General features: G+C 40.5%; 2 protein-coding genes across 6 annotated transcripts in view; one reads left to right on the top strand and one right to left on the bottom strand.

Annotated features, from left to right (window-relative positions):
* Window positions 1-22,064, top strand: part of LOC125234127 (NAD-dependent protein deacetylase Sirt6) — a 309,879-nt gene that overhangs the window by 277,523 nt on the left and 10,292 nt on the right. Inside the window, exons 2-3 of one of the 3 annotated variants that reach the window (XR_007177938.1) lie at window positions 14,084-14,180; window positions 14,291-14,345. The exons of 1 other annotated variant lie outside the window; for it this stretch is intronic. The gene's annotated coding sequence lies outside the window, so the exon portion shown is untranslated. Of the gene's footprint in view, window positions 1-192; window positions 676-14,083; window positions 14,181-14,290; window positions 14,346-22,064 lie in introns of those variants that run through there. One more of the 3 variants, XR_007177940.1, reaches the window with a different exon arrangement.
* Window positions 680-22,000, bottom strand: LOC125234124 (lon protease homolog, mitochondrial). 3 transcript variants are annotated; one of them, XM_048140315.1, is made up of 16 exons: window positions 21,430-22,000; window positions 20,567-20,698; window positions 19,242-19,371; window positions 18,270-18,564; window positions 14,942-15,071; window positions 13,976-14,116; window positions 13,461-13,624; window positions 12,834-13,063; window positions 10,825-11,017; window positions 9,809-9,996; window positions 9,074-9,249; window positions 8,355-8,520; window positions 7,424-7,610; window positions 6,665-6,851; window positions 4,518-4,664; window positions 680-830 (listed from the first exon to the last, which is right to left on the bottom strand). In XM_048140315.1, exons 1-16 carry the CDS (start codon window positions 21,832-21,834, stop codon window positions 789-791), a joined length of 2,913 nt encoding a protein of 970 aa, XP_047996272.1. In that variant the 5' UTR covers window positions 21,835-22,000; the 3' UTR covers window positions 680-788. The 3 variants fall into 3 exon arrangements, with proteins under 3 accessions (XP_047996272.1, XP_047996273.1, XP_047996274.1); XM_048140316.1 differs by having other exon boundaries at window positions 680-818; window positions 21,430-21,999; XM_048140317.1 differs by having other exon boundaries at window positions 18,270-18,510; window positions 21,430-21,999.

Below are 22,064 nucleotides of genomic sequence, written 5' to 3'. Positions count from 1 at the left end.
AGACATGACAGGGTTGTCAAAAGAGCATCGTTCAAAAACGAATAAATGTAGTAAATTGTTTTAATAAATACATTTGCGTGATACTTCTGTTTCTCGGAATGTGTACCAAATGTGCGGGATTGTATGACTATTGGAAGCACAGACTTGCTAAATGTGGCTGGAGCAGGCAAGTGAGTATTATATTCTTTGCAGGTAAGCCACTTGTGCGAAGTGTGTGCAAGCACCATAACTAAAAGCATGTCGCAACCAAAGATTTCTAAAGTAAGGACAATCGTGTTTGATGTGCCTTGGTGAACGCTACAACGTAGTTGGTTAATGAGCTCACATAGACTGCATGCTTGGCACACATTTGTGCACAGCGGTGTTGCTGACCACTGCTGGCATCATTCTTGGTGCTGCACGTATACCGTATCGTATGCCATGTCCTCCCAACTGTTAGCGCAACCTGCAGAATATCACTACAGCTTCGCAAAAAAGAGTAGAAATGGAACTATTTTTTTTTATCATAGCAATACTTGTTCTCATAAAAAGGGTCAAAATAGTTGCCACATGCAAAATGGTTTACGTATTACCAAGTATTACGCAGACGGTGGCGCCTCTATTATTCTACTCTTTTATGCTAAACTGTAAATTGTTTGCTAAAGAGCATCAAATAAATACCAATTAAATAAAATCTCAATACAAGTTAAAATCGTTTATTGAAGTCTCCTCACTTAAATAATGATTAAACTTTCTTGTTTCGCGCCCGTTGAAGCATAACTGTTGGTCGTTGCCGTGGCAAGCCGTGGTTAATTGGTGGCCTTCAACTCACGCTTGGGCTGCGAACAAATCTACATTTTATTGTGCTAGAAATTTTTATGGAATAGAAGAAGTTTCACAGCAGATTTGACCTGCTGAGAGAAGTGCTGCACTTTTATAATCAGTATCTTTATTGCTTTATTTTTGTTATAGAACACATTATCTTTCTTTATTGTAGTAATTTTTATGGTTAAATAATATTTTAGAAATAGTGATGTCACATGGTAGCATAATCATTTCAACCTTCATTCCCTCACTACGCTCAGGATTCTATGTTAGAAGGTTTCGCTACGCTTAGAATTCAGTTATAGAATTCAGTCCTTTGCTTAGTTCAGGACAAAGGGGATCGATTATTACAGAGAGTTACTGTCGATTCTGTCGAAGTAAAATGTGTAATCACAGTGCATAGACTGCCATCTCTTGACTCAGGCTTAAAACTTTTGAACCTCAGTTTTGACAATTTGGCCCATATCCTTAGCTTTATATGTGTTAAAATGTCAAATATTAATATTAGCGCCATCTAGCTGAGCGTACCCCAAAGGTGTAATGCCATCTAGGCCACCGTACCTTTTTCTGTATGGTACTGAGGTACGTTTTTTTCTTAGACTTTATCTGTCTATACGGAGTTATATATGTCTTTGGTTCAGGATTCAATGTACGCCCTCGCCCTACTTATGTCATTTTGCTCCCTTGTGACGCAACTGGGACAAGGAAAAGGATAAAGATTTCTACAAAAAACTATATTATAAAAAATACTTATTTATTATAAAATACTTAAAGCAACTTTACACAATTATACGTTCATAACAACCGTACATCTCCCATAATCTACTTAAACAGTATATTATTATAACAACTCTATACTTCGTTTCTTTTAAGATTAGAATTATCTGTCAAACGGGTAAACAAAGAAGCAGTGGTCGTAGACCTTCCTTCTTCGATTTCGGCCGATACCACTGATTTCTTGGAACTTATAACTTATAATACTATGTACATAAGTTCCAAGAAATCAGTGGTATCGGCCGAAATCGAAGAAGGAAGGTCTACGACCACTGCTTCTTTGTTTACCCGTTTGACAGATAATTCTAATCTTAAAAGAAACGAAGTATACACAATCTACATACTTTTTGCAATAACAAGTAGGGTAATAAATGTATACAAATGCAGCATTCGATAAGGAAGTATCAAATGAACTTTCTGGATATATTTGTGTCAGCAAATAACTAACTACAACTAATAAATAAATATATACATTATACTTTTACAAAAATTGCAAGTTCACATTTATTTTGGAATAATTATATAAGTTTATACTTAAATTCTAACTACTATTACATTCAATCAATATTCTACATTATTCGATATTATGAACAAGTTGTTTGTTTTTTGCTTTGAATAAATCCGATATAAGAAATATAGCAACATCGTGGTATTTTAACCATGCGTAGTCGTGTGCGTGTAGGTATAATTAAAAATTACGTTATAAACCTCAAACACAATAGTATATTTCTAACTCGAAGGTTACACTCATAGATGTCCTCTCATAATTGAGAACAAATTTTTTGCGGTTTGTTGGAGATGACACCTGAGTTGAGTTGACCATTGGGTTAGAAAAATACTATGAAACTGTTATAAGTAAACGTAAAGTAAAAGTTCAGTCCTTATACGGCAGTTTGCTTGGGTTGGGTTGGGTTTATTAAGAATACAATCAGAAGCATAAATAGCTAAACAATTGAGATAATCAAAATGAACACCAGGCTCTTTTCTCTTTGCAATACAAAATATAAATTCTATAAGGGCTTACTCTTGGCCACAGACTAGCCAAAGGCAAAGACGTGGCCTACGATGGAGTGAGCTCGCCCGGAAGATGCCTGTTCAGGTTGATTTGAAGTTTGCCGGGTTATGTAGCGCTCGAAAATATAGCCACCGCAAGGAACCAAAGCGCTTCGTGCGAATTCGCGCAATATCTACCAAGTAAGGAAGGAAACCAGCCGTGCGTCTAAGGCCCACGGTAGAATGGGGACGGTGGAATACTACCCTGTCAACTAGATGTTCAAAATGAATCCAGTCTTATAACCTAAACCCAGTTCTGTATATGATATACGAGCAGATAAATATAGCAGTCAAGAGACCATTCAAAATTTTTTGAAGGTATGCTAAACATCTTTAGAGTCGTTTAGCGTTTAAGATAACTCTACACCGATTTGGAAAGCGAACTGAAAATGACAAATATGTTTAAAGCCTGACCAGAAATATATTTAAACGCAGATTATCACATATATCATCTATGCTACGCAGAATGTAAAAAAGTTACAAGGAAAGCTCTAGAACTAATGTCTTATGAAGACACGGAAAACTTATTAACAGTTCTAAAATAACTAGAAATAACCTAGACAGAGCTACTTAATGTTTACAAATAAATACACCTACCTATGTATCCTCATGCTGATGCGATAAAGTACAACTGTTGACTCATCAAAATGCTAATAAGTAATAAGTATTACATATAGCTTACCATCTTTTTTTGCTGTACTTTTAGAATTATGATAGTTTTAAGTAGGTAACCTACTCTATTTATAAATCTGTAATGTAATTTTTTTATTTTTTTAGTTGAATACCTATGCACATGATATAAAATAATTTCCCTGTTTTAGTTTGTAAGTTATTTTTTCTGCCTGAGATACAGGATCTCCCTAGTTCAGGCACGGACATGTTGAAGCCTATTTTGTGTTAATATAGTTTATGGCCTGTTTATAACAGCTATTTTTGGTACATGAATAAATGTTTTTTTTTTATATGACTATTGTCAGGAGGGCGCTCTTATTCTGATGTATGGGTGACAATTCAGTATAGTATGAAGAAAATAGTTCCAATGAAATTCCGTAACATGACGCGTAGTCATATGTTTCTGTAAGACTTTAAATACTCTTTGTGGGTGTAAAATTAGCTTTTAAAGCGCCAAATTCATATGTTATTTCTTCGCATTTTCACGGAAACTCACGAACATGTCATGCCATTTCAGTCTCAGTACAATATGTACTAACGTTGAGCGAACTAACACTATACAAATAAGTACTAATGTTTCCGAGAACATACGATGGAAAATAATTATATTAATTATGCACTACTTCTGTACAACCTACACCAAAATCGAGTCAAAATCGGCGTAGAATTAACTTATTTAGACGGACTAGCGTTCCGACAATACAGCTTAGCTAATGTAGTAGCGCAATACACCGCGCATGTGTGTCAGACCTGTTCGCCCAGCGCCACGCGGAACACATCCTCGTAATCGGCCACGAAGTGCACGTCTATGTCGTCCTTTATGAACGAGGGCTCTATCGTCACAATACTATTACGACACGCAAAATTTTCTAGAAATGTTCTAATTTTGGAAAACAATATAATATAATGCTATATGAGGTAAATCTGCTGTACTAAGAGATAGTTACTAAAGTCAGACTAAGACAATTCTACATCGGCCTAGCAAGCGATAGAGTGTATAGTCTGGCAAACGTACTTTCAGTAGGATATTGAGAACAAAATTGACTGGGTTGCCTAATTAGTAGGTAAAAATGCCTACGTAAACATTTATAGTGTTTTTTATCGCTGCAAAGTCCATGAAGAATCAACTTAGACGGTTTCTAGCTGCGATTCGCCCAACAATACACCCTCTTAGCTAATGTAGTAGCGCAGTACACCGCGCATGTGTGTCAGACCTGCTCGTCCAGCGCCACGCGGAATACATCCTCGTATTCCGACACGAAGTGCACGTCTATGTCGTCCTTTATGAACGAGGGCAGGTCGTCGAAGTCGCGCCGGTTCTCTTCGGGGAGGATCACGCATTTAACACCCACGCGTTTCGCCTGTTAAATATAAAACATAATGATATTTAAAAGAGCATTTCTTTTTTTGCCATTTTTTATTTTGATTTTTATGGAAATTTTAGGTAAATTGTACTTAGAATCACGAGTACTTTCAATCTCACTGGGAGACAAAAAGTGTCCCAGAATTTCCATACATTTATGTTACTCTCCTCTTTTGTTAAACACATACACACACAACATGTACGGAAAAACGCGGACGGACGGACGGACGGACAGACAGACATGGCGAAAGTATAAGGGTTCCTAGTTGACTACGGAACACTAAAAAGAACGAATGTTGAGAAAAAGTTTATTTATTATTATTTATGATATATAGCTATAGCGAGGTCACTAGCTTTTGCCCACGGCTTCGCTCGCGTTAGAAAGAGACAAACAGCTGCCTATATCACTTTCCGTCCCTTCAACTGTCTCCACTTAAGAAGTCACGTCAATTCGTTGCTCCGTTTTGCCGTGAAAGATGGACAAACAAACAGACACACACATTTTCCCATTTATAATATAAGTATGGAAGTATGGATGACGTTGAAGCATGAAATTTGGCATGTGAGCGCCATAAGTCATTAAGCCTTTCACGAGACCTCCTATATGTAGATCTAAACACATCGCTTTCTGCTGGCAGATCGCTAATGGGCTGCCAAACTCTCACCACCGAACTAGCCTATTTATATGACAATTAAATATTATGTTATATTTAGGGCCGGTTGCACCAAACCGTCTGGCACCGTTAAAGCGTTCGTTAAATTGTATTGTATGAGAAGTTCCATAGAAATCTGCTGAGTGACGATGATGTGTCTGTCAAATGTGGTTGGTTCAACTGGCCCTTAATCTATGTTCTGGCTACATAGCGAGTTCCCGTAAGGGGCGACCAAGCGCCAGTCGTTGTGATGGCGCGGATAGCTTGGGTTATCCTTGTGTGTGCAAGAAATTGTGTATACCCACCGCTACGATCTCCTTAATCCCTCCTAGAGGTAACACACTTCCTGTGAGTAAAATCTCGCCTGTCATAGCTAGTTCCCGTACTGGGCGAGGGAGCGCTAGCGATAGTAGCGCTGTTGTGATGGTACAACCAGCTGATGGACCTTCTTTGTATATCGCACCTTCAAACTTGTATATAGGTGTATCTAAGAACCTATGTCTTGGGTACTTACCGCTATGATCTTCTCCTTAATCCCTCCTACAGGTAACACACGACTTGTGAGTGAAATCTCGCCCGTCATGGCTAGTTCCCGTTCTGGGCGACGAAGCGCTAGTGAGAGTAGCGCTGTGGTGACGGTACAAACAGCTGAAGGGCCGTCTTTGTATATCGCACCTTCAGGCTTGTATAAGTGTATCTAAGAATCTATGTTTTAGGTACTTTTACCGCTATGATCTTCTCTTTAATCCCTCCTACGGGTAACATCCTGTGAGCGAGATCTCACCCGTCATGGTTAGTTCTCGTACGGGGCGACGAAGCGCTAGTGAGAGTAGCGCTGTGGTGATAGTACAACCACCTGATGTACCGTCTTTGTCATATCGCACCTTCTTGTATGTATCTAAGAACCTATGTCTTAGGTACTTACCGCTATGATCTTCTCCTTAATCCCTCCTACAGGTAACACACGACCTGTTAGTGAAATCTCGCCCGTCATAGCTAGTTCCCGTACTGGGCGAGGGACCGCTAGCGATAGTAGCGCTGTTGTGATGGTACAACCAGCTGATGGACCTTCTTTGTATATCGCACCTTCAAACTTGTATATAGGTGTATCTAAGAACCTATGTCTTGGGTACTTACCGCTATGATCTTCTCCTTAATCCCTCCTACAGGTAACGCACGTCCTGTGAGTGATATCTCGCCCGTCATCGCAAGTTCCCGTACTGGGTGACGAAGCGCTAGTGAGAGTAGCGCTGTTGTGACGGTACAGTCAGCTGAAGGGCCGTCTTTGTATATCGCACCTTCAGGCTTGTATATGTGTATCTAAGAATCTGTCTTGGATACTTACCGCTATGATCTTCTCCTTAATCCCTCCTACAGGTAACACACGACCTGTGAGTGAAATCTCGCCCGTCATAGCTAGTTCCCGTACTGGGCGACGGAGCGCTAGTGAGAGTAGCGCTGTGGTAATGGTACAACCAGCTGATGGGCCGTCTTTGGGCGTCGCGCCTTCTGGCACGTGCAAGTGGATGTGACTGAAAGAACAAAACAGTAGTCAGAACAGATAATAAACAAAAGTACTTCGCACAGAAGTCTCACTGCCTAACACGAACGATGAGAATCGTACCAAATGACAAACGCGCGATGAGAAACGCTCCGGCTGTGGAATGAGCTCCCTGTCGAGGTATTCCCGATGAACTACAGTATGGGGTTCTTCAAAAAAGGAGTGTACAAGTTTCTAATGGGTCGGCAACGCGCACGTGACACCCCTTGAGTTGCAGGCGTCTATAGGTTACGGTGACCGCTTTCCATCAGGCGGGCCGTATACCTGTTTGCCACCGACGTGGTATAAAAAAAAATCTACTCAAATCAAAAAGATCGAAAGCAGCTGAATTTTAGGCTACATTTTCGAGTGAAATAACATAACAGGAGTTACCATTTACCACCATAGACCGCGATGAGATGACGACGATAAAAATAATGACGACGAATCATCATTAACACCGGACCCCTGAAAAAACTAATTGAGCGCCCCTGGTCGTTAACCCGATGCCCATCGTATGCTCGCGCGTGTCAGTTCACGTCCTTTGCGATCAAATCTACTAACCTAGTGTTCAGGAAAGTGTTGTCCGGATGGTGTTTGTGCATGTAGTTCCTCGCTACTGTGAGCGCGATGCGAGCTGATTCTTTCATGACGTCACCAAGATGGCCGGTCAGTTCTAGAGAGCCCATTGGTGACTTATCGTCTTGTAGTGCGTTGCGCAGAGCGGTTTCGATGTAGAGAGTGCTACCACCTGGTGGAAAATGTAATGATTTGTGGTTAAAGTTGTACATTATTGCAAACATAAACTTAGATCTTCAATAAGCACTAATGGTACTGATTTTACTGACACGCCTTTGATATTATAAATAAATAAAATAAAATAAATAAATATTATAGGACATTCTTACACAGATTGACTGAGGCCCACGGTAAGCTCAAGAAGGCTAAATAAATATCGGCAGGAAAGTTGTGGTGAACGCATTGTAGGCAATCAGAGCTTTTTTGTACAGTCTAAATGAAAACTCAGTGTTTTTTGACTCAATGAAGTAAACAGATGATCACTTTGCCTCATAAATTTCAGGAATCATAACCGCAAAAGCGCATCACATGCGTTAGTTTGGCTATTTCTAAAAGGAAGGAAACAGATGATGTTGAAAAGAAAACATGCTTGAACGTGGGCTTGCCGACTCGCTCGCACAAGTGGCTGTCTACTGTAGAGTGACAGAGATAGTCACTTACCCATGGCGGTCCAGGCGAGCCCCACGACGACGCCAGGAAGCGTGACTGCGTGCATGCTGTAACGTGGGCTTGCCGACTCGCTCGCACGAGTGGCTGTCTGCTGTAGAGTGACAGAGATAATCACTCACCCATGGCGGTCCAGGCGAGCCCCATGACTACACCGGGCGGCGTGACGGCGTGCATGCTGTAACGTGGGCTTGCCGACTCGCTCGCACGAGTGGCTGTCTGCTGTAGAGTGACAGAGATAATCACTCACCCATGGCGGTCCAGGCGAGCCCCATGACGACTCCGGGCGGCGTGACTGCGTACATGCGATCGTGCTTGAACGTGGGCTTGCCGACTAGTTCAGACAAGTTGCTGTCGTCCACGGTTAGGTTTTCGGCTTCTTGTTTGACGATCTTGTAGGCGACTTTGCGGGATATCTGTCAAAATAATAATGTTCTTAGGGAACAATTAGAGTTGTGCCGTTCTCGAGAACGTTCTCATTTTACTATGGAGAATATTCTCTTGAGAGAACATTTCCCATACAAACGGGAGAACGTTCTCGGGAATAGCACAACTCTAGGAACAATCATCTTCCAGGATTTTGTTTAGAGGTTACTTAAAACCATTGCACGTGATTCTCGTATTTGATAAAACACATTTTAAACAAATGCGCGACGATTTCTTAGATGTGGGACTTAATGTATCTGTAGTTAACTCTAATCAAATAATTGTAAAAGAAATCTTTACAGGAAAGTAGGGAAGTTAGCATTTTTACTATAGATGTTTCCACTTTAGTGGTAGGTACTGTCTTCATTAGTGCATTAGTAGTGATAATAATTAAATAGTTCCCCAATTAGTCAAACTAAAGTATTTTCTTTCCGTCATCAGAAAATTGTATTAGCCCCTATGAGAATGAGACCTTCGAACACGGAATTAATTTACCTAAAATAATCTTTAAGATATCTTAAAAAAATCTTTAAGTTTAGTTACCTTTTCTATATGTTTCTGCAGATTCCTGACCCCACTCTCCCGGCAGTAAGACTTGATGAGCGTAGTCAGCGCCTCTGACGTCAGGTTGAGTTGCTCGTCAGTCAATCCGCAGTTCTTGCGCGCCGTCGGTACCAGGTACTGTTGTGCTATCGCTAGTTTCTCTTCTGCTACATAGCCTAAACAAAAAATAAATAAATGTAGGTTCAATTTTAATGTGACTAATAAACACAGACTATCGGCGATTCAAATAAATCGGTACGCGGAGATTCAACATAGTCCAAAAGGCAACTAAACTGACCTTGACCAGGTTCACTAAACTTTATTGTATCAAAATTTCCGTAGCTCTCTCTCTGTTGTTGCTAGTAAATAGTAATAGAACTTATACTGACTGTTGTTGATAGTATAATAAAATAATAATAAATATTGGGGACACCTTACACAGATCAACTTAGCCCCAAACTAAGCAAAGCTTGTACTTTGGGTGCTAAGCGACGATATACATACTTCCATGACTCAGGAACAAATATCTGTGCTCATCACACAAATAAATGCCCTTACCGGGATTCGAACCCAGGACCGCGGCTCAGCTGGCAGAGTCACTACCGACTGAGCCAGACCGGTCGTCAAATGATGGTATGGTGACCACATGACCAGTCGGTCAAATGTGGTTGAGCCTAAGTCGGCGTTTAGCTCTTGAAGTCGCCTGATAATCTATTAAATACAGTCAAAACTCACCTGACATATCAATAAGCTCCATTCTGTCCCGCAGAGGTTCAGGAATCTGGTCAACAACGTTGGCGGTACAGATGAACAGAACGCGGGACAGATCGATCGGTACGTCCAGGTAGTGGTCGAGGAAGTTCGCGTTTTGCTCCGGATCTAGAAGTTCTAGGAGGGCTGATGATGGATCTCCGTGGACGCCCCTGTGGGTAAATTAAAAATTGTTAGCTATAGCTAGTAAAAGAAGTAATCTATCAGGAAAAAAGTGCTTTCAAATCTTGACAGCATTTAGTTTTTTAGGGTTCCATAGTCAACTAGGAACCCTTATAGTTTCGCCATGTCTGTCTGTCCGTCCGTCCGTCCGTCCGCGGATAATCTCAGTGACCGTTAGCACTAGAAAGCTGAAATTTGGTATCAATATTGATATATCAATCACGCCAACAAAGTAGTAAAATAAAAAGTGGAAAAAAATGTTTTGTTAGGGTACCCCCCTACATGTAGTGGGGACTGATTTTTTTGTCATTCCAACCCCAACGTGTGATATATTGTTGGATAGGTGTTTAAAAATGAATATGGGTTTACTAAAATCGTTTTTTGATAATATTCATATTTTCGGAAATAATCGCTCCTAAAGGAAAAAAAAGTGTGTCCCCCCCCTCTAATTTTTGAACCGTATGTTTAAAAAATATGAAAAAAAATCACAAAAGTAGAACTTTATAAAGACTTTCTAGGAAAATTGTTTTGAACTTGATAGGTTCAGTAGTTTTTGAGAAAAATACGGAAAACTACGGAACCCTACACTGAGCGTAGCTCGACACGCTCTTGGCCGGTTTTTTTTTGGATTTGTACTGAGATTGCTGAGCCACGTCGACGTGGGTGCGACTAAACTTGCCATTGATAAGTTATGAGGTCATTAGGTTATAGGTTCATTGGTTAGAGCCTTGTAAAAAAGGGATAAAGTAAAAATAATACAATGCATTTGTTTCATTGGCCCTAATTATGGTCCCATACCACAGTGTAGATATACTCACTTGCCAATCTTGTCGACTTCATCAATGAGAACCAGTGGGTTCTCAGTGCCAGTCTTCTTCAAACACTGTACTAATTTTCCAGGCATGGCTCCAACGTAAGTACGTCGGTGACCTTTGACCTCGGCGACGTCGGTCATACCTCCAACGGAGAATCGGAAGTATTGACGGTTGAGCGCGCGCGCTATGGAACGGGCTGGAAAAGAGACATGGGATTAGAAAAGGGAAATACTGTCTCCCTTATTCATAAACGTAAAATAAAATAAATAAAATTAGTATAAAATTAGTTTGGGGTTTGGGGTGTGTGTTTAAGAGGTCCATTACTATCGATTGAACCGGAAGGCAACGGCTTGTCGATATTAGCCAGCGTTCCCACTTAAGCGTCGCGTGTCTCGGGGCGCGCAACGGACGTCCGCGCCACGCCACCTGAGTGTAATTCAAAAAACGTCTCCTCAGTACATTTTGTATAGGAAGGACGTAAGACGCGCCGCTTGGCGGCGCGGCGCGCGCCACGCCGCCGCCACGCCACCTGGGGCGCGTCTTATGTCCTTCCTATACAAAATGTACTGAGGAGACGTTTTTTGAATTACACTCAGGTGGCGTGGCGCGGACGTCCGTTGCGCGCCCCGAGACACGCGACGCTCTGATGTGGCCGGTCCCTTAGACTTTTTAATACTGACCGGCCCCTACTGTCCGGTGAACTGTGAGGCTTCTTTAGACTCAGCTAATATAGAAAAAAAAATCATAATTGCCAGACCATAAGTTTACCTATAGTCAATGTGAGGGAGCCATTTCTGAGGGACGCGACTATAAGCTCATGCGCTTTTAATTCTAGCACTTTCGGTAGGTTGAGTAGAAAGCTGACTGTATTTGAAATATGAGATTTGGCGCTCTATACAGCTTTGCTGCAATAATTTTATATACCAGGGGGGTTACCATGACGTGCTAAAGCCGTTCAGTTTAGGTTGAGAGAGAGGGACGGAGCTATGTAACTGCTATAGCTGTGTCCCTTTCTCTCAACCTAAACTGAACGTCTTTAGTACGTCATGGTAACCCCCCAGTCTTCTCGATACTGATATAAGAATATTTGACCATTTTCAATCGTTTGCATAGAGGAATAAGTAAGGGAAGAGTTGTAACTCCATACATCAGTAAATGCGGGTTATTTGTAGTGACATCTAGCGACAATCACGCGTCAAATAGCGTAAATTATCAGCACTGCTACTTGTCAATAGATGTCGCGACGAATGAAGAGTCTAATGCTCACCAATTTTTACCTAATATTACATATATACAACATACATACAATCACGCCTGTATCCCATAAAGGGGTAGGCAGAACACATGAAACTACTAAAGCTTCAGTGCCACTCTTGGCAAATAAGGGGTTGAAAGAAAACGAAACTGTGACATTGCAGTGACAGGTTGCCAGCCTCTCGCCTACGCCACAATTTAACCCATATCCCATAGTCGCCTTCTACGACATCCACGGGAAGAAAGGGAAGGGGTGGGGGGAGGGGCTAATATTACAATAGTATTAATCAGTATTCTGTTTTCGATTCCTTCTGCTTGTAATATAAGTTGTAAACTGTTCTAATATTATTTTTTTGGCAAACGAGACACTGCTGACACCTAGTATCGAGTAGTGATACTGATAATTTACGCTATTTGACGCGTGATTGTCGCTAGATGTCACTACAAATAACCCGCATTTACTGATGTATGGAGTTACAATTCTTCCCTTACTTATTCCTCTACTAGCGACCCGCCCCGGCTTCGCACGGGTACTATACCTACATGTAAACCTTCCTCTAGAATCACTCTATCTGTTAAAAACCGCATCAAAATACGTTGCGTAGTTTTAAAGATTTAAGCGTACATAGGGACAGAGAAAGCGACTTTGTTTTATACTATGTAGTGATGATTGTCTGGAAGCTGTTCGTCAGTAAAGGTTAAAGTATTCAGTCAGTCAAAAAATACATATAAATTTAGTAAATAGCTATTATACCAACCTATACTAGTCTTGCCAACGCCCGGAGGTCCGTGGAAGCACAATATCTTGCCCTGCGTACTGCCTTTCAGCTGAGATACGGCGATAAACTCTAGTATACGTTTCTTGATATCCTCCATGCCGTAATGGTCCTCGTCTAGAATCACTTGGGCGTCTTTTAGCTCGAGATTCTCTTTGGATGTAATGCCCCAGGGTAGAGAGGTTAGCCAGTCTAGGTAGCAACGGGTGACGCTAGAAAGAAATGGTTTTTATTGTAAAAGGCAATTCGTGCAATGAACAGTTTTGATTGAAGTGTGTCATGTATCAAATTCATGATTGAACACAAAAAACAAAGTAGTCTGTGTGAAATAGTGAAAAGGTGTAAGTAGCACGAACATTATAGCCTCTACTATAGAACTACACACAACCTCAAAAACTATCGCAGCACACACATTCGTAACAGAAAATGGCAAAAAAGTTAGGACACAAGTACCTTATTAGAAAGTTTATGTTTAAATAAACCAAAAAAACTTTCCACAATAGGTATGTATAAATCTTCATCCCGTAGACCAACATAATTATTTCCTATCAGCATCAGAACCTTTTTACAGCTATCACAACCATATGTTTTTTCTAAGTCTATACTCACTTGAACTCCGAGCTATGGCTTTCAAGGAAGTTCATCTTATTAAGTTCTTCGTCGATAACCGTCTGCACGGCGGCCGGTACAGTCTTGTCGGCTAATCGCTCACGGAACTTATCGCCTATCGCGTCTTTGTCGTCCTTTTCTAATCCTAGCTCTTTCTTTATCACCTGGAACAAAGCAAATTTATTAGTCCATAGCGACAACTATATCATTTTTTAACCTCAATAATTTCGCAAAAATGTGGAACAGTGTTTCGCATATGAAGGGGTTTTAGTTACCCTTTGGATTACCTCTTTCCTCATGAGGCAATCCATACTAATATTAGACATAGTGTGTGTCTGTTTGTTGAGTGACATATTGACGTGATTTTTCAAGTGGAGATAATTGAAGGAATGGAGAGTGACATAGGCTACTATTTGTCTCTTTTTTTTTCTCCTGATGAGTATATTCAAATAGGTACGTGAAAATGAAATTACAAGAATTAGCTACCAATTTGGTATGAAGATTCTCGTAAGTACCTTTAGTTGTTCATGAAGTATGTACTTCCGGTGCTGTTGCTTAACCTTCTCTTCAACTTCTTTGCCTATCTTTTGTTGCAGCTTCGATAGCTCGTACTCTTTCTTCAGCAGAGACAGAGACATCATCAGGCGTTTCGGAATCTGACAAATTGAACAATGGTTAAATAAATATAGAGTGAGATGTTTAGCGAATCCGCTTTTACAGGTAAGAATATTTGCAGCTTGCAGCTAAGTAAATAGTTTGTGGTAATTGAATGCACTCTGCAGGAAATAATACGAATTTTAAGTAATTATAAAGATTTTCTTTTCATCCAGAAAAAAGGTGCAGGTGGGCAGATATAACATTATTTCAATACATTTGGATCTCACAAGATGGGTCTTGCGTGAAATTTAATAATATGGGTATTCAGTGATTTTAAAGATCTTACACGAAGCTGGATCCATATGGTGAATCTATGTTCAATATTCTAACCCCCTTATTCATAAACGTACACCAAAGTTATCACGCCGATCAACTCCCTTTCCGACGTATTGGTGTGGTGTGATAGAAAGGGATACAATTTTAATACTACCTAAAATTTTTAAAAGTGTGAAAATCTCGAAAACCAGGCGACTTTTACTAAACCTTAATGTCGATTTTCTGGTCCAGTATAAGGTGCCCTCTTGGTGGTTAAAAGGTTGTCCTTAATTACCGGGCACCCGGTATACATGAACTACCGGCAGAGCACATGAACTACTAAGTTTCAGTGCCACTCTTGGCAAAAAGGGGTTGAAAGAAATCCAAATTGTGACATTGCAGTGACAGGTTGCCAGCCTCATAGAAAGGGATAAACGAACTTTATCGGCTTGATAACTTTAGTGTACGTTTATGAATAAGAGGGTAAGTCAATATAAGTTGAAATGTTCGAAATGATTATAAGTTTAACATCACAACCCCCTTGATCACGTCATAAAGTTAGAACTCACGTCCATCTCTTCGAGTATGGCCTGCAGCTCGGCAGGTTCAGCTCCCGTGAGTGAGGCGCCAAGGTCACTCAGGTACACAGGGTTGTCTACCACCCTTTGTCCCTGGGCTAACATGTGGTGCAAAGATTCCCTGTGAAATTTAAAATGACTTAAGAGAGGACTTTAGGACAAAGTAAATAAAGTACAACAAGGCTATTTCGCAGACTGAAAGCAATGTTAAATGAGCAAATGCAAATCGCAAAAGTTAAGTTTTCTTCTTTATGATATATTATTATTTAAGCGTATGGCGTATACTTGCAGACAATTAATATTATAAGTCGACATCCAGGTTACGCAACCAACCGATCGCGTCAGGTGTCAAATTGGTATAGAGATCCACCGGGCTACCTTAGAAAAGTCTCTTAGGGCATCGTTCGACTATGTGCTGGGTAGTTTGATCCATTTTATGATATACTAGCTTTTACCCGCGGCTTCGCCCGCGTAATAAAAGTATTCTTATTGAAACGTTTACAAAAAATAAGATTTTCATTTGGATCCGTAGGTTTCTTTGTAGGTACATCTGTCCGCGATTATTTCGATTAAGGTAAAGCGGGGCAATTCTCGACTGGAGGGCCATTGTAACTGATCTATTTGCTGTACGGTCCGGTTTTGGCTGACTGTACCTTACACATATTAATATTGTTTTAAAAGAAATTCTTGCAATGATTGTAGAATTGTTACACAGCGACCACAGCGTAGGTGCGAATATGTATTTGTATGTATTTTACCTATATAAATATTTATACTGGGGAAACTTCATACAACCCACATAGCCAGTATCTCGACGCTATGGTCGGTAGGGTAAAAAGTACTTCCTTGCATTATCGCTTACAATTTTTTCCATTTTGCTTATACTTATTGCAAACGTAAACATATAAAAGGCAAGCAAACAACGATCTTCTTACAGCACATTGAATGTAATAGTTTACGGATGCAGGATACTCGCCGATGCCTACTTACTAATACCTTCCCACTGGGCCACCTGCATTTTACACTGCCTAAATATCGATTGCCGACCGATTATTCCGACCCCAATCCTTATTCTTATCCCCGTCCCTATCTCTATCTTTGTCCCCGTCCCCGTTCCGTCCCTGTCCCCGTCCCTCCCCTATCCCTATCCCCGTCCCCGTCCCCTATTTTTATCCCTATTTCTATCCCTATCCCTATCCCGATCCCGATCCCTATCCCCTACCCCTACCCCTACCCCTATCCTTATCCCAATCCCTATCCCTATCCCTATCCCTATCCCTATCCCTATCCCTATCCATATCCATATCCCTATCCCTATCCCAATCCCAATCCCTATCCCTATCCCTATCCCTATCCCTATCCCAATCCCAATCCCAATCCCAATGCCTATACCTATCCCTAACCCTATCCCTATCCATATCCATATCCCTATCCCTATCCCAATCCCAATTCCAATCCCTATCCCTATCCCTATCCCTAACCCTATCCCTATCCCAAACCCAATCCCAATCCCAATGCCAATGCCTATCCCTATCCATATCCATATCCCTATCCCTATCCCTATCCCTATCCCAATCCCAATCCCAATCCCTATCCCTATCCCTATCCCTATCCCTATCCCTAACCCTATCCCGTTCCTGTCCCTGTCCCTGACCCTGTCCCTGTCTCTGTCCCTGTCCCTGTCCCTGTCCCTGTCCCTGTCCCTGTCCCTGGCCCTGTCCCTGTCCTTGCCCCTGTCAAATTATCATGCTAGGAGGTGAACTTTGAAAAATCCTTTCTTAGTGCTCCTCTAAGGAACTTCCGTGTCAATTTGAAATCTCTTGAACCAGAAGTAAAGATAAAAACTAAAGCTATACTTATGGCTATTTTGGATATTTTAACCCCATTGCACAATAACAGGGGAGAAAATTTCTTTTCCACCTCATTAGATTTAAAAATCGTTGTATTTATCGTGATCAGCGACCCGATAAACCATAAAAACGATACCCATATTGTGTTTTTGACTTTACCCCCTTTGCACCCCTTTAGGGGTCAAATTTTCAAAAAACCTGAAACATGTATTTAGTGAAGTTTCGAATAAAATAGTCAAACTAATCTTGTTTCCCCATACAAACTTTGAACCCCCATTTCACCCTTTTAAGAGGAGAATTTTGAAAAATCCTTTCTTAGTGCTCCTCTACGCCATATAAGGAACCTATGTGCCAAATTTGAAATCTCTAGGACCAGCGGTTTCGGCTGTGTGTTGATATGTCAATCAGTCAGTCAATATCTTCTTTTATATATTTAAACCCCATTGCACCACAACAGGGGAGAAGGTATTTCACTTCCGCCTCGTTAGATTTTAAAAAACGTTGTATTTATCGTGATCAGCGACCCGATAAACCATAAAAACGATACCCATATTGATTTTTTGACTTTATCACCCCCTTTTCACCCTTTTAGGGGTTAAATTTTCAAAAAACCTGAAACACGTATTCAGTCATATGTCTTAAGGAATCTTCCTGTGAAGTTTCGAATAAAATAGTCAAACTAATCTTGTTTCCCCATACAAACTTTGAACCCCCATTTGACCCCCTTAGGAGATGAATTTTGGAAAATCCTTTCTTAGTGCTCCTCTACACTATATAAGGAACCTACGTGCCAAATTTTAAATCTCTAGGACCAGCGGTTTCGGCTGTGCGTTGATATGTCAGTCAGTCAGCTTCTTCTTTTATATATTTAGATTAAATGTAACTGTTATACTACTCGCAACTCTCGCGAGGTGCGTTACGTTATTTATTGAATGACATTTGAAAATAGTAAGGTGAAATAAACTTATTTTTTGGTGAAAAAATCCTATGAAATACACATTCATCATCGTCCTTGCGTTATCCCGGTATTTGGCACGGCTCATCAAGATTTGGCACTAAGTTTTACGAAAGTGACTGCCATTTGACCAACCCAAGGGGTTGTCCGGTTTCCTCACGATGTTTTCCTTCACCGAAAAAACGACAGGCAACAAATGACATTTTGCACACAAGTTCCGAAAAACTCATTGATACGAGCCGGGGTTCGAACCTGCTAGGCCACCAGCGCTTCCCTATGAAATACACATTATGCATTGCTTATTTAGGTACTGTACTTAACACAGCAAAAGGGAATGTACAAGTTTGTAATGGGGTGGCAACGCGCATGTGACACTGTTTGAGTTGCAGGCGTCCATAGGTTACGGTGACCGCTTTACATCAGGCGGGCCGTATGCTTGTTTGCCATCGACGTAGTATAAAAAAAAAAGAGAGTAAAGCTGATCTAAAATTTTGGACCACAGAAAACCACTAACCTGTACAAAGGATTCAAGTTAATAATATCCCTGATGGTCTTAATAACTTCCTGCGTCAGCGCTTTCACCTCCTCAGTCTGTTGAAACTTCTCATGCATCAGGTTCTCAACCTTCACCATCATAACTTGATCTGGAACCTTCTTCTTCTCCTCTTGTTTATCAGTATCCTTCGGTTCTTTGGCGACTGGCTTTGGTTTCCTCGTGTTCCTGTGTTTTCGGCGGCGGCGCTCCGCGTCAGATTCTTCGCGGGTGACGTTAAACTCAACGTTAAACACGGGAAACTTTAGCTTCATTTCTGAAATGATACGGATCATTTCAGAAATGAAGTTTGGTCAGTAAAGGTATGCGCGCTGTGTAATTGTAATTCAGTATAGCTCTGGCTTTCTGAGGGGAAAATGACCTATTATATATGGTCACGTTACAAATTCTAACATTAACCTCTTGAGCAAGCCAGCAGGAGCCTTACTGCATTACGAACCTACTCGTATAGATCGTGTCATTCACGATATCGCGCAGATTTGACAAATCTAACTTTTAATAGTGTTACATTACGAAACTGAGCCCGGATCTTCGTGGATGACATGAACCAAAGTGTAGTTTAGCTCTCAATTCTATGACTGAATAACCTCCTCGTTTAAGCAAAAATTCAAAAAATCATGTTAATAATCTATGCAAGTTGCACCTCTCAGTGAGACTCTTTGAGCAGCTGTCTCAATGTGGACTTGTACAATATTATAATTTACTACTGAACAGCCAACCCAGCAAGAAATGCGTCATAAAATGGCGATTTAAGTATGCGCTACTTATATGAATATAATTCACCAGACAAAATATGGTTAAGGATTGAAAAATTGCTTAACTCTGCTTGCTTAATGTGTAAACTGTTAAGTTATATCCTTGTATCTACTGTTCATTGACTACGGACATAATTGACCTATTGACATATTTTTTTAGTTACTAAATTGTACATACCCGCTGGCCCCACTTCAATCTCCTCCTCGATGAACTGGCCGGTGATCTTTATCCTTCGGTGGGCCATCACCACCAAACGTAGCTTGAAGTCCATGTCTTGCATCTCGTGAATTTGGGCGAACACGCCCACCTGATGACGAAAAGGTTGAAAATGTTACCTAGGTTGGCTAAATACATTGTGCGATGATAGATACTCTTTATTGGCACACCTCAGCAAAAGATACAGAAAAAAGATACAGTGGAGACAAAACAAATGATTATAAATAGAGGCAGACAACAGGCGGTCTTATCGCTAAAGAGCGATCTCTACCAGACAACCTTAGGGTAGCGGAAATAAAAATACATAATCAAAAATCTGATGAATTGATGATTCTAAAATCGAAAGTTTCATTTTATCACAATCAGACAGGCTAACTGAGGCACTTTTTTTTTATATTTAGTGATATCTTCTAATGCTTCAAATAAACGGATGGTATATCAAATACTTTTTTTTGTTTGGAGTTGTGAAGGCTGTGAGTGAGCAGTTGAGCTCCTAAGCTTTTATTAAAAGTAAAAATCAAATGATATAAATTAAAACACGGGAAAACTAATGGGGTTGTGACATGAAGAGGATTTGAGCTTAGGAAATATACTTTTGTATATCTGATGAGTGGGGAAAAACAGGGGTGGTCTTTACAACACTTTAAGTTCTCGCGTTTTGTACACATGGTCATGGTCACAGAAGACCATGGCTAGTACAACCTAGCCGAAACGTTGGAAAAAAGGTAAAAATGTCATTTTATCGCGTCCAATGCCTGTGTGTCTTTAAAACAGGGGTGGCCTTTGCCCAGCAGTGGGACACAGTATAGGAAACCTGTTTGCTGTCTGTCCAGATATTTTCCTCTTCAATTATTTTTTAAATTAGAGCCATTATTTTAGCTACAGTTCTTTTCACACTTTTATCTGCAATCAGATAATTTTGCTTCTTCAGATATTTTGTCTTCTGTTATCATGAATCCTTTTTTAACCCCCGACGCAAAAACGAAGGGGTGTTATAAGTTTGACGTATCTGTCTGTCTGTCTGTGTGTGTGTCTGTCTGTAGCATCGTAGCTCCCAAACGGATGAACCGATTTAGATTTAGTTTTTTTGTCTGAAAGCAGAGTTAGTCAGGAGTGTTCTTAGCCATGTTTCATGAAAATCGGTCTACTATGTTACATTGCGGTCGGGGGTTTTTTCAAAATTTTGATTTTTTGGTTCAGCTTTTTTTCAAAATGGCAGTACCTTGGACTTTGAGTTTTGTGAAGTCCACAGGTCACAAGGCCCCTAGTGTAAATCAGTATATTACCTGGTGCAAGTCATCAAGGCTGGAGACCACATCTGACTTTTCATCTTCCTTTTTGCGGAGAAAAATGCCAATGTACGGCTGATTGAGTTTCACTTTCCGTCTTATTAAGTCAATTAAGGCTGGATTTGAGATCTAAAAGAATAATAAATTAAATTAGTAGGTAGGCATCTAAATATAAAGGCATTATGAATAAATATATACTAATATAGACAATATTTTTTCTTTTCACATTTAATAGTCCACCTTATCTATTCACCTTTAGACTAGTTATCCATAATATATATTTTTATCTTTATAGAGTAATAAACAACAAATGACTGCCATAAAATAGGACATGTTTTTACTTTATTGAAGAACTAATAGTTTGCATAATTTTAGTTATTACCTCATCCTCCTTGCATTATCCCGGCATTTGCCACGGCTCATGGATGCCTGGTCCTCTTTGACAACTAATCCCTAGATTTGGCATAGGCACTAGTTTTTACGAAAGCGACTGCCATCTGACCTTCCAACCCGAAGGGTAAACTAGACCTTATTGGAATTAGTCCGGTTTCCTCACAATGTTTTCCTTCATCAAAAAGCGACTGGCAAATATCAAATGACATTTCGCAAATAAATTCCGAAAAACTCATAAGTGATTCGGGGTTCGAACCCGCGACCTCCGGAACGAAAGTTGCACGTACTTACCGCTAGGCTACCAGCGCGCGCTTGAGGATGTCACCTAAGGTATGAAATAGTGAGGAAACTTGTAACTAAAAAGATTAGATACTAGCTAGAACAATCAGTTAGTAGGTTGCTAGTGACAACATTTAATCCAAAAAGTTTATGATATGAATCTAATAATAACAATCTAAGGTTGTCACCTCAATCAACTTGATGAATCTCGGAAACACAGGGTTCCTGTTAATGGCGATGACCGGGACCTGCGGCCACACCTCGGGCACGGCCACCGGCGCCGGCAGCTGGCTCGTGAACAGCGGCGTATCCTCCTTCAGCTCAGCATCGTCCTCAGGCGGGTCATTTTTATTACCCGTCGAAAATAACCTCGCACTACCCAACTGCCGATTTAAAACCACACCATTGTAGTTAGCACTGCACACGCGACTTCCCTGGACCCACAATCTACTCCTACCACAACCCAACAAAGATTTATCCGCTGATTTACTGTGTGATGCAACTTTTGTTACGTTACGGGCTAAACGAGCAGAAGACTTCAAGTTCGGATTGAATAACACCGTGTTCCGTAACAAAACACTTGCGCTATGCATTTTCTATGTTGTCAATTTATTTCTAATTGATTTATACGCCTTCTCCCATTTAAATTATTCAAAATCAAAGTATTTAAATGGAAATAGGTTATATTTCCAGACTTTTCAGAAGCCGAATAGATAACATTGACAGTGACATTGACAGTTCTAGAGATGGGATACATGGTTTTAAATCGAATCGAATCGTGTTTAAGGCAAAGACTTTTACAGGGGACAGCTCAATCACATTT

The sequence above is a fragment of the Leguminivora glycinivorella genome, chromosome 15 (genome assembly GCF_023078275.1).
Source record: "Leguminivora glycinivorella isolate SPB_JAAS2020 chromosome 15, LegGlyc_1.1, whole genome shotgun sequence".
In the NCBI taxonomy this organism is placed as follows: Eukaryota; Metazoa; Arthropoda; class Insecta; order Lepidoptera; family Tortricidae; genus Leguminivora; species Leguminivora glycinivorella.
The sequence above is the reverse complement of the archived record's forward strand: the minus strand, read 5'-3'. Positions and strand labels throughout refer to the sequence as shown.